Source organism: Chelonia mydas, chromosome 16, assembly GCF_015237465.2.
Source record: "Chelonia mydas isolate rCheMyd1 chromosome 16, rCheMyd1.pri.v2, whole genome shotgun sequence".
In the NCBI taxonomy this organism is placed as follows: Eukaryota; Metazoa; Chordata; order Testudines; family Cheloniidae; genus Chelonia; species Chelonia mydas.
Window position 1 is genome coordinate 20,706,233 of NC_057857.1, and position 12,637 is coordinate 20,718,869.

Sequence of the window (12,637 nt, forward strand, 5' to 3'; positions counted from 1 at the left end):
ACGGTCTTGAAGAATCCACCCATCCTATGGGATTGAACCCCTCATGGCAGAATCCCAGGCTCCAGAACCTTGGAAGTAGGCCACCAGACCCCTGGTGCAGGTGGGGTCGAGTACTATGGAGAGTGTTGATGAGTTCCTCTATGTAAGCTGTAAGCAGAGTTCAGAAGGCTGCAGCAAACCAGATGTCCCTCAACGAACCGGTCTTGCTGCCTCCTGCACAAAGTCAGTGTCTCATTTATGGATACAAAAGGGTCTTTGCGCTGAGGCAAAGTTCAGAAGCTATCGAACCTGTTTATTGCCTGTAGTGCTATACAGGTCAGAAACCCACACTCTTTGACAGGCAGACTCGGAGCAGCTAGCGTCATTCTGTATGCTCTGTCAGCACCTAATCCTGAGCATAAAGTGGTTCGACTTCGTGAAGAATGCCATAATCTCGCAGAGATCTGGTCTTTCTTCCATAGCTCATCATATTGAAAAGCAGCATTGCACGCTCTTCAGCCAGGTTGCTGGGATGGACAAAACACTCCAGCACACTGTGTTCTCAAACTTTCCATCGCTGTGCAAAGGGGTTCCTGATAATGCCCGGGCTTACCTGATAATGCCTGCAGGGCTGCCCCAGAGATTCCTGTATTCACAGGATTCAGCCAGATCTAGGAACTGCACTCTACAATATCATCAACTGTGGTCATTCTGGCTGGCTCAATGGTCCTCAGTAGGCTATGCGTGTTTGATTCTGCTGCGATTTTCCTTTGATTAAAAAGATCCCTAGGAAACTAAATACAAAAATCTACATTAAGAGTATTAACTGAGGTTACAAAGTCAATCATTCAAAAGTTAGGAAATACCAGATTTACGGTTGCCTATGTAAACTTAATTTGGCCTCCCATGTGTATATGTATTTGAAATGACATGATCACATTTTTTTTTCCATGGGACTGCCGTCTCATTCACTGCACCACATGGGACCTGCTCTGGGGACGGAGCAGAGTTGTGTACTAAGGAGTCAGTTGTCTATATGACCCCTGTCTCACTGGTTTCAGAAATACGAAGGTGTGTAGTGAATGAGGCAGGATTGCAGAAGGAGAAAGGATGGTCCCTTTTGCACAGGTGCTAAGCACTCACAGCTGCAAATGAAGTCAATAGGGGCTGTGCTTTGAACATAAAGTACTATCAATTGTGAAGTACGCTTAAATTGGGCAGCTGAAATTGCTTGACTTTATTCTCTCTGTGCCTCAGTTCCCCATCTGTAAAATGGGGGTGATTTCCCCCCCACCTCACTTCATGGAGAAGTTGTGAAGATAAATTATTTAATGTTTGCAAAACACTCAGTACTGTAATGAGGAGTGCCATATAACAGCCCATGAGGAAATTAAGAATTCTCTATTCAGATCCGGGTTTGAACAGTGTGCAGTAAATGAAACCTGTGTCGTGTGATGGGGTGTGTACCCCACACCGGCAATGATAGGGCTCAGGTGGGCCTGAGAGGCCAATTATGCTACCTGGCTGCACCTGAAGAGTGGGCCAGGCTTAATTTAAAGATGAAACCAGTGATGCCTGTAGAGAAAAGAAGCATAGGTTAAAGGAGCTCGCAGGGAGAGAGGAAAATTTCTCTCTGGGTAGTAGAGAGCAGAGGAACTTCAGGAGGGAGTTTAGACCCTGGTTCTGATAGGAGAGGGTAGCAGGGGTGAAAAAGACTCCTGAAGTGGGCTTGAGAGAAAGCCAACCCCCATGCAGATGGCCTTGGGGGTAGATGGGAATTGAGGATCCAGACTAGGGGCAAGACTCCAGGGAGGTAACTCCTGGGAATCAGTGTTCTGCAGAGGACAGAGCTGGGGAGCACCTAGGATGGGCTCAAGTTCAAGCCCAGGGAAGGGGCAGAAGTTGCTTTTGATGTTTAATTTTGCTTTTGAGTTTGGTTGAGAGCCTCCAGGGAGAAGCCCTGAGGCCACTACTCTGACAGAAGAGCGGAACAGAAGAGGAGCCCTGGAGGATGGATGGATGATGAGTGTTTGTGTGAAACATGTGCTTGGAATTTTGATACTATGGAAGGGGAGAGCCTTCAAAGTGGCCTGGTTGGAGTGTTGAGTCAAAGGAAGAGGCAGACCCCCCCATAGGCCAGCGTTGGCTGTTCCTAGGAGGTGTTAGAGAAGGTGAGCCTGTCGTGCTGCACTCAGCCATGCGGGGCTGTGCCGGCAGCAAGTCCATCTTTCTACAGTCCATACACTGAACAAGGAGGAGAAAATAAAATATTAAATAGCTGCTCATTAAGTGATCACTGTCCATTCTGTGCACCATATGAAGCATGGTACTGTGGGGGCGGGAAATAATATGTTGTCATGTAATTAAAGACCTTATCATCATGAATATGCACAAGGGGGCGCAATTAAGGTTGCGTAGGCAACCCTAATAATTTTGGTATTTTTTTACTTTGGGTTTGCAACCTCACTAAGGTTCTTTTAATGTAGGTTTTTGTGAGTGTGTATAATAGAGATATATAAAAAACATGGAGCAAATCTATGGCTGCTTAATGCTCCTCAGTGCCTCAGTTGTTCCTATGCTGTTCAGACTTCATCCCAACAGAGCTAGAAATCTGATCTTCCTCCAAAGGAAGAAGACCTAACAACTAAGTTAAAGGAGATTCTCCTTTATTGGACAGCAGTGTAGAGACTATGGCACAGAGATGAGCAGATTTAATTCCATGTAAGAGTGCACTAGGGTACATACAGAGTTGCCAGTACATTATAGCATTTTATATCACTGTTGTAAGTTACTTTTATAACAAGAAGTATGTCATTTGTTCAAATGTTTTATCAACCTTGTGTGAAATGTATGCTCCACATATCTCAGATGGTGAGAGGTAGTTTGATATTATAGTTAGAATTGGAAAACATTCTTACCATTAGAGTAGTATCCTTTTTTTCCCTCTGTAGCCCTCTTCTCCCTCTTCATCCTGCTTGGAAATTATATGGTACCTCTATATAACTGAGATAACATTCACGAGCATTTCAATGGGCAATGATGTTATCAAGGGCTGCAGTGCTGCTTCCTACATTACATTGCTAAGCAACATACAGTCTAGCAGCATGTTATCCACCTGCAGTTGGGAAGATGGCAAGCTCTTTTATCTAATCAAATATCTTTCTAGTGGTGGGCTTCCTTTCCTGTCACATAAGAATCAGTTTGTTTCACAATAGAAGTCAGGATTTGCAGTAACAGTAAAAAAAAATTCCAAATAGGTGGTGGGGATTTATATTTCCTTTTGATTCTTTCGAATGACTTGGTAAATGAAATTCAAATGGCTTTAGATACATTAATAATCCTTCCCCTCAACCCCCATGAAGCTGGTAAGTAGTATTTTCACTTACAGATGGGGCAACTTCCACTGGCTTTGATGGGAGCTGTACTTGTTGAAGGCACCAATTCAGCAAAATCCGTAAGCGTCTGCATAACTTTAAGCTGATGAGTAGACTCATTAGCTTTAGGTGATCTACTCACATGTTTAAACTTATGCACATGCTTAAGTACCTTGCGGAATTGGTGCCAAACGGAGGGCAGAGATGGGCCCTTGGACTGTATATCCGGAGCAACGTACGTGGTTGTCTACTGTATCTATGTCTATACACACTATTGTATCTGATGAGGTGAATCCTTAATTATCTCATTTATTTCAAATTGCTCAATTTCAAACCATGATAATTGTGAATCTGAAAATATCTGATCTCTGATAGTTTGTGAATCAACATATCATGTTGGATAGCAGAGAGCCTTCTCCCCAGCCTCCCTTATCTCTAAAGGAACATAGATGGCCGTTTCAGTGCAATTCCTGTGACCGTCTCTTTGTTCCAATGTTAATTATTTTTCATGCTTCTTTTTAATCTCTGCATTCTAAGAGACACTGTCTGTCCAAACTACTTAAGATGCTTCACTGGATCACAAGAGAGAAATGGTTGTTATCTTTGCAGATCTAATAGGACCTTTCCTATCAGAGGTTTGGCATTGCCTTTTAAACACCATTAATAGCAGCTGTGATTACCATGCCTAGGTACATAAAACCTTCGAATTGCTGCTATCAAGGGCTGTTAAACATTTTTTTTTATTACCATTAGCCTCTCCAATGGACATCAAAAGGGGCTTCGAATAATTAATCTCCTATTTTAAGGACCTGGAGAGCAAGGTCATCATCAGTGTTATTTAGGGTAATAACATGATGTGTGTAAACAACAAGGAGGGAGAGAAACTAGTTCGGGTGTTTCAAAGGTTTACAGCTAAGAACAGCTGTGCTGACCCTAAGCAAAGGAAATATTGGGGCTAACTTGAGATCTGTTTCTCATCAGGGACATCTCTTCAATTGAGGAACAGTCTCTATGGCTAGTTGTGGAAACCATGATTGGAGCCATTGTGAATTCTGCTCCTTCAATAGCCAGAGGGATCATGACTGAGTGATGCAGGAGCTCCCTTTCTCTCTGGATGCCACAGTGCTTAATGCCTGGTGGCTATCCAAGGAGTGAGAAGCAAGGTCCAAACCCAGACCTCTGTCCCTTTCCTTTCTCCATTCCCATGTTCTGTCTCATTAAAGGAATAGAGAGGTTTTCTGGAGTTCTAAGCATCTGTAAGAGTTTGAGGATGACTGGCTCTCTAGGAGACATGAGGCAGAAAACATAGACTTTGTGGATAAATAATAGTGCACATGGGGGTGAAAGAGAGTAGCTCAGTGTGTGATAAATTGGTTTCATTTGAACAGGGAAGGAGATTGGCTGATCATGCTAAATACTAGGCAATTTCCTTTGAAATTAGCAGATGGAGTGGGAAAGGGATACAAAAAGTGAGAAAAGACCGAGAGGCTAATGATGAATGCTGCAGACTGGAAACAAAATGTTGCTAAAACATCATGAGGAAATGAAGACTCAGTGCAGAAATGGAAATGTGATCGTTGGTCCATGAAGGCAGGGTGAGGCTGCGAAGCTTTGAGCCCATGTGCTGTGTTCCAAGGGTGGACATAATGTACAGGGGTGAGTGAGGGTCACAGACTGGGCAGCAAGTGAGGGAGGATGGGGACTAATCACTGACGCAGAAGCATCTCCAAGTGAGGAGCAAAGAAGAGCTAGTTTAATATACCTCTGAAATGATGTCAAATGATGGAGCTGAGCTTAGGAAGCTGCTAGGCAGGATAAGAAGGGGAATCCGGGCATTTTTAAAGCAGATAAGAGCTTTCTGCCAAAAAGAAAGGGGGAAAGAAGAATTTAGAGCACATTTAATGGGGACTTCAGGTTATGTTGGCAAAGCTAGACAAGGAATTAGTGTGTGTGTGCGCGCGCACGGGGGCAGTATTGCACTGGGCAGATAATCCAGGACTCTTGCCTTGGAACAGCCAACAGGATTAGGTAGTTGGAGCTAACATGTAGCAATGAGCTGGACTTGATCATTCCAATTCGATACACCACAATTATATCAGATTTGCAGTATTCACAGGAACATGTTTGCATGGACGTGGCATAGAACAGTCAATTACAGAGGTCTATTTGCAAAAATGTAATTTGCTTGTAAGGTGTGTAGTGTGTACCTTTCTAATGGTAAGACTACTGAGGATAACAGCCTACTGCTACTGGTTAATGGAGGCACTCCTTTAGCTCAAGTAGTAGAAGTCTATGCTTTAGTACAAGAAGTCCCTGGTTCAGAGCCGCCCCCGTGACTTATGGTAAAAAGTGTTTCGTAAGTGTCATGAGGTGAGTATATATGGCGCAACCATACAGATACCCTATGTAGGTGTGAGCACACACACACAGAGAATAGTGGCCTGCAGAGCAGACACTGTAACATATATATGCACCATGCATGCTGGTCTCTGCATGAAAGTTAGCTACCTGTTTACTACAAGCCTTTGGTACAGTGGAGGTCTAACAAAGAGGATGTGGAAGAATGAATGGGGAGAAGTTGACAAGAATCAACTCAAAAAGAAAATCAGTTTTTGGAAAATGAGGAGGTGTTGCATATAAAACCCTAGATGGGGACAATGTACTCTATTATCATTGAAACAAAATAAAATTATCAAAACAACAAAAGCAGAAGGCACTGTGGTTCACCAGGGACCATAAGGGACAGAAATAAAGAACATGCAAATGAGAGCATTATTAAATAAAAGTGAAGGCAGCTTAAAAATAATTAGAAAAGCCAAAATGAAAAATGAGCATCAAGCAGAGCAAGAATTTCCAGCTAAGATACATTAGAAAGGGTCCGTAAGCGCAGCTCCTGGGCAGCTAGCGAGCAAGATTTGTCATCGCTGTTGAAGAAAGATATGGGGGAGGCTGGAAATGAAGGCTCAAGAATGACTGGAGGTATTAATTATTTTTTGCATCAGTCTTGCAGTGGGGAGGGAGAGCATTTGCCAGCATCAGGAAGCAGATTTTGGTGAGAATTGAAAGCAATACTGTGCAGATCCCACAGATATTATTTATGGGCTCAGGAGCTTTGAAAACAGATAAGGAAACAGGACTTGAAACCTATAAGGCCAAATTCTGGTCCCATTGACCTCAGTAGCAAAATTCCCGTTGGTTTCATCAGGACCAGGCTTTGGCCCCATATCTCAGTGCTGAGTGAAAGGAAGGAGAAACTGGAGAAGTTTCAGTAGCTATTTACTTACCTGTTCACTGAGAAGCCTATTTTTATTGAGCTGTGTAGAGGGCCAGCAGAGCCTAAACCTTACTGTGATTCAACAGGGGCACAGGCCTTTGCTGGCCTTCTGCAGCACATGGATGAATTTCACTCCTAGTTATAGGCCAGATGCAATCCCCACAACCAGATCCAGATTAGGCAGCTGGCCCTCACTCCAAAACGGGCCAAACCAGATCCAGCTAGCCTCACACTCTGGAGAAGTTTGTACTTAGGGTGGAAATGTGCAGTTGCAGTGCATCTGTCGTGGGGTGAGCTGCACCTGGAAGGGGTTAGGGCCCCAAGCTCTGGCTGGTGCCTGAGTCAGGTGACCCAGGGTCACGTGATGACAATCTGAAGATGGTGCCGCCTATAAAATGGGCGGCCCGGTCCCACAGAAAGAGAGAGCTGCGGGCAGTAGAAAAGCTCTCCTGCAGCAGAACCAGGAGGGTGACTGGCTGTGGAAGCTTGCTATGATTTAGGCTGACCCTTGGGGGGAGAGAGCTGTGAAGAGGCCTGCAGGGTGTTCTAGGAGGCTATCCATGGTGAGGATGGCCCAGGGAAAACAGTCTAGGAGAGCCAGGAAGCTTTCAGCTGGAGCCCTGATCCAAGAGCCAAAAGGTTTTGGGGTGAGAAGCCCTGCTGTGAGGGCTAAGGAACTGTCTGAGCCCAGCAAAGGGCTAAGGGATTGTTTGGTTCAGGGAAGAGCCAGCTGGTAGCAGGAAAGGGAGGGAACCTGCAGCCTTGTTCTGCTAAGCCTCATGCTGCAAATCACACAAGCCACCTGTTAAGAGGAACTTGCATAAAATGACATGTGCCTGTAAGGGCCAAAGGAAGCGATTAGATCATGGAACCAAAATGGCTTTAAAAAACAGCCCCCACGAGGGAGAATGTTACTGAAAATGCTGGGTGCGTACAAACTGATTCACTGAAGGAGGAACTGCGGTGCAGATGCCTGTCCCAGCAGATTATGCTGAGCTGACTCTAGACATGGAGGAGATTACCACAGCGTGTTCGGGCGCGGGAGGATTCAATGTGCTTTCTGGAGGTGAAATGCCTCCCAGGGCTTCAACTAGACAGCTTGATTCTGTCCCACTCTCAGAGCAGAGCTGTGGTTAAAAACATAAGAACGGCCTAAGATGATATCCGCCTTTCATCTTAAGCAACCCATTCATAAGAATGGCCCTACTGCGTCAGACCAAAGGTCCATCTAGCCCAGTATCCTGTCTTCCAACAGTGGCCAATGCCAGGTGCCCCAGAGGGAATGTACAGAACAGGGAATCATCAAGTCATCCTTCCCCTGTCACCCATTCCCAGCTTCTGGCAAACAGAGGCTAGGGACACCATTCCTGTCCATCCTGGCTAATAGGCATTGATGGACCTATCCTCCATGAATTTATCTAGTTCTTTTTCAAACCCTGTTATGGTCTTGGCCTTCACAACATCCTCTGGCAAGGAGTTCCACAGGTTGACTGTGCATTGTGTGAAGAAATACTTCCTTTTGTTTTTTTTAAACCTGCTACCTATTAATTTCATTTGATGACCCCTAGATCTTGTGTTATGAGGAGGAATAAATAACACTTCCTTATTTACTTTCTCCACACCTGTCATGATTTTATAGACCTCTATCATATCCCCCTTAGACATCTCTTTTCCGGGTTGAAAAGTCCCAGTCTTATTAATTTCTCCTCATATGGCAGCCATTCCATACCCTTAATAATTTTTGTTGCCCTTTTCTGAACCTTTTCCAATTTCAATATATCTTTTTTGAGATGGGACGACCACATCTCCACATAGTATTCAAGATGTGGGTGTACCAGGGATTTATATAGAGGCAATATGATATTTTCTGTCTTATTATCTATCCCTTTCTTAATGATTCCTAACTTTCTCTTTGCATTTTTGACTGCCACTGCTCCATGAGTGGATGTTTTCAGAGAACTATCCACAATGACTCCAAGATCTCTTTCTTGAGTGGTAACAGTTAATTTGGACCCCATCATTTTATATGTATAGTTGGGATTATATTTTCCAATGTGCATTACTTTGCATTTATCAACATTGAATTTCATCTGCCATTTTGTTACCCAGTCACCTAGTTTTGAGAGGTCCTTTTGTAACTCTTCGCAGAGTCTGCCTGGGACTTAACTATCTTGAGCAATTTTGTATCATCTGCAAATTTTGCCCCCTCACTGTTTATCCCTTTTTCCAGATCATTTATGAATATACTGAATAGGACTGTACAGTACAGACCCCTGGGGGACACCACTATTTACCTCTCTTCATTCTGATCTATCTTTTAACCAGTTACCAATCCATGAGAGGACCTTCCCTCTTATCCCATGACAGCTTACTTTGCTTAAGAGCCTTGGTGAGGGACCTTGTCAAAGGCTTTCTGAAAATCTAAGTACACTATATCCATTGGATCCCCCTTGTCCAGATGCATGTTGACTACCCTCAAAGAATTTTAGTAGATTGGTGAGGCATGATTTCCCTTTTACAAAAACCATGTTGACTTCCCCAGCAAATTATGTTCATCGATGTGTCTGACAATTTTGTTCTTTACTATAGTTTCAACCAGTTTCCCGGTACTGAAGTCAGGCTTACCGGTCTGTAATTGCCAAGATCACCTAAAAATTGGGGTACAGAAACTGATTAAAACAATAGGTTACAGACTACAGTTAGTAGTTCTGGAATTTCACACTTGAGTTAAAAGCCATAAGAGAGCCCACAGTCTGCGTTGGAGTCTGGAGAAATATCCAGGCTTCGGGGTGACTCTTTGCACCTTTTCTCCTTCACTAGGTCTGGAGGACAGTCAGCACACAGCATACAAATGGCCAACACCCCCTCTGTGACATGTTCATTGCCTGGCTCTTACACACTAGCAGCTAATAAAGGAATGCTGCACTTCAGTGGGGTAGGTTAAAGCCCCCACATAATTGTTTTAAAGATTTTCTCTGTGATTCCTCGCCCCCCTTTTCCCCCTACTGGGTTTAATAGTCATGATGATTAAGCAATTGTGTGAACTTTTGCAAAATGGCTATGAGGGCATTGTAGAAAGTAATTGCAAAACAGCTGAAAGGCAGGGTCGAGGAAGAGGGCATGCACAACCAGTCAGGGTCATCTCCTGTAAGAGACCATTCTCAGATGAAGAGAGCTGACAGTCTCAGTCAAAATAAACCCTTCACCCTTGCAAAGGGAAACATCCCATAGGGGGCGCAGGGAGAGTAAAAAATCAGGAATCTGGGTGGGAAAGGGGCAAAACTCCTCCAAGGAATATTTTCTCTCATTGTCCTGCTTTTTGTGCCATCCAAGAAAGTGACAGATCTTAACTTTCTCTTGATGAGCTCTTCCTGTGTCTCTTTGGCAGCCACCCTCACAGTGAGGTTTTTAAAATCAGAACCACTGGGGGCGGGGTGGGGGGGGGGGGAAACGGAACTAAGTGAGAAATCAAACTTGATTAGGTGCAAAATTCTTGATATGTAAAGAGACCTGCTTTAATAGAGAAAGGAACCCGAGACACTCTCTGGGATGCACTGTAGGTGACACGCAGACAAAGAGGCCATGGAGAGCTGTTGCAGGCACAAGGAGCAGGAGATGAGAGAGAACTGAATTAATTCTGAGAGGTACAATCAGTGGAGGATTGGTGAGCCCCCAGGCGCTGACAGGGGAAAGAAGGAAGGAAGGAGGAAGAACTGAAGAGCACAAAAGTGAAACTTCCTTGGAAATGGCATGTGCCCTCATGTGCTAGGGTGCTGTGCTGCTCCAGAGGTCGTCTTTTGGATGAACCGTAAAACAAAAATCCTGACCACTTCTGGTCATTAAAGTTCCCAGGACGTTTCTTGTTAGGATTCAAGTGTTAGATACACTCCAGTGTGACTAGTTATATTTTTGCCTTCCTAAATTTCCCCTCTTCTTCAGTTGAGTGTGGGGGTAGTCTTCATTTCCCGTGCTAGGTTGTAGTGCACTTTTGTGCAAGGAAACAAGCATCTGAAAAGTGCTTTGGAATCCAAAAAGGTGTTATCCATGTCAGATGGTTGGCCAAACCCTGTCGTCCTTACTGGGTCAGCACTCCTACTGGCCTATAGAACTGGATCCAATAGTCTGATTATTTTACTATTCCTAAACTAGAAAGAGCATAGGAAAAGTGACTGTGAAATCAAATGTAACAGACAACAAAGGGAGAGCACGACAGAGGTACATCCGAAAAAAAGGCATTGTAGAACTATTTTGTGTGAAATGATCTGGAAACGTGAGAAGATTTCATCTCTCTCTCCCGCGTGCATTTCTTTCCTTTAGTGCCCAAGCAATAACGAAGCAACAAACAGAAAAGCTATTTTGAGATCTTCGCTTCTTGGTCTGGGGATGTCACATAAAGCGAGACAAATATGGAACAACGTAGCCCAAAAAGGCTACTGAAGTGAAGAGCATCGTTGATCTGGAAGGACAACTGGCCGAATTCCTAAATAAAGAGAGAGGGATCTGCAGGAAATGGCAAATGGAGCAGAGAACAGCTCATTGCAAGCAACCCCGCAGCCTGTGAGGTTTCAGAACACATCTAATTCTAGGTGAGGTGGCATGTCCATAAATATTGTGTTGGATTTTTCCTCCATAAACATTGTGTGTTTGTATATGTGTCTATTGAACTTGCATATGTAAAGCTATATTTCCTTTCATTAGCAAATTCTCTAGCTGTGTGCCCTATCTTGCAGGAACCCAAGACTCCAGAGTGGGAAGAAATCTAGATGCAAGCTTTCTCTTCCAGTCCCACATCTGAATTGCCAACTCAGCCCTCACTCAAAATGCAAGGCCCCAAGTAAGATACTTGCATCGCTTGTATCAAAGGCCCATTTTGGGTGATGTAAGTAATCAGTCGCAAACAAAATCAGAAAACCTCTTATGAAGGATATTAGAACAAATCTACACAAATGTATGGTCTGCCCAGAGACCTGGTACCCTGATGCCAATTGGAGAAACAAAAACAATAATTAGCACTTGCCCCATAACAGGAAACAAACAACATACAGTTAGAATGACAAGCCTGTGTCTGGAGGAGGGAAGAGAAGATGAAATGGAAAGGGATTTATATAATATACCCTCCCACAGGGCTATTTCTCCTACATTTGTTGCTCATATGATGTATGAATTGGCTTGGCTGGACAGTTATTCTAGCCTGAACCTTCACCCAAAACTCAGACTGAACCTCTGCCTAACTTCAAAGAAACTTCAGTTAACTTTCTGTTTCCACTGTTGGATGGAAGCACCAAATCCCAGGCACAACTGTTCTCATGGCTATTCCAGCCCAATGCAGGCACAAAGTAACCAGCTTCTCTTCATCACAGAGCATGCTCTGATGATACCTCTAACCCAGTTCTGGGAGCCCCTTGTGGTTCTGGTAAGTATCCAAATGCATGGATGGGTGCCTCTGTGGACTGTGAACCTTCCCTTGCTATTTATTGTTCATGCTTTCATTACCATTATCCCATTACCTCAATGGCTGCTGTGTTTATCTAGTCATCCTGTTGTCAAACAGCAACCCATCCATTAGGGCTGTCTATCCCTCAAGCAAACATGAATTTGTTGCTGATGGATTCTGAGTGTGGGGAAAGCTGCTGCAGATTTTTCTAAATGGCTTCCTGTTCCAAGGAGATAAATGCAGAAAAATAGTTAGGAATCTGTAAAGTCAAATAAGGTGAAATCTCAACAGACAGCTTACTAAATTGTGCACAACTCTCTGCATGTTGCAAATCTTTTGTTATCTTTGCCCAGGAGTCTGTTTGGTTTTATTTTCCTCCCTAAAATTGCCACTAGGACTCCACCAAAGGCATTCAAAGATATTTACGTCAGTATTGATGTGTACAGTATCAAGAGATAACATTTTCCTCCAGCGGTCCTGGCTTTAACTCTGCCCCCACAGCATTATTCATTTCCCCATCTTAGAGATGGAGCTTGTTTCTCCTCAGCTACATCCAACTGTTTTGTGGCATCCTGC

The 12,637-nt window shown here is 43.9% G+C and overlaps 1 protein-coding gene across 17 annotated transcripts in view; it reads left to right on the forward strand.

Annotated features, from left to right (window-relative positions):
• Positions 1-12,637, forward strand: part of LOC102934027 (DAB2 interacting protein) — a 435,191-nt gene that overhangs the window by 62,507 nt on the left and 360,047 nt on the right. For 11 of the 17 annotated variants that reach the window (XR_006286127.1, XM_043530251.1, XM_043530243.1 and 8 more), the window contains 2 exons: positions 10,945-11,213; positions 11,358-12,040. The exons of 1 other annotated variant lie outside the window; for it this stretch is intronic. Coding sequence is in view for 13 of the 16 variants with exons in the window: in XM_043530251.1 (XP_043386186.1) it covers positions 11,606-12,040 (435 nt within the window). In the remaining 3 variants the exon portion in view is untranslated. Of the gene's footprint in view, positions 1-9,447; positions 9,563-10,944; positions 11,214-11,357; positions 12,041-12,637 lie in introns of all 17 variants that reach the window. 5 more of the 17 variants (XM_043530244.1, XM_043530242.1, XM_043530247.1 and 2 more) reach the window with 2 other exon arrangements.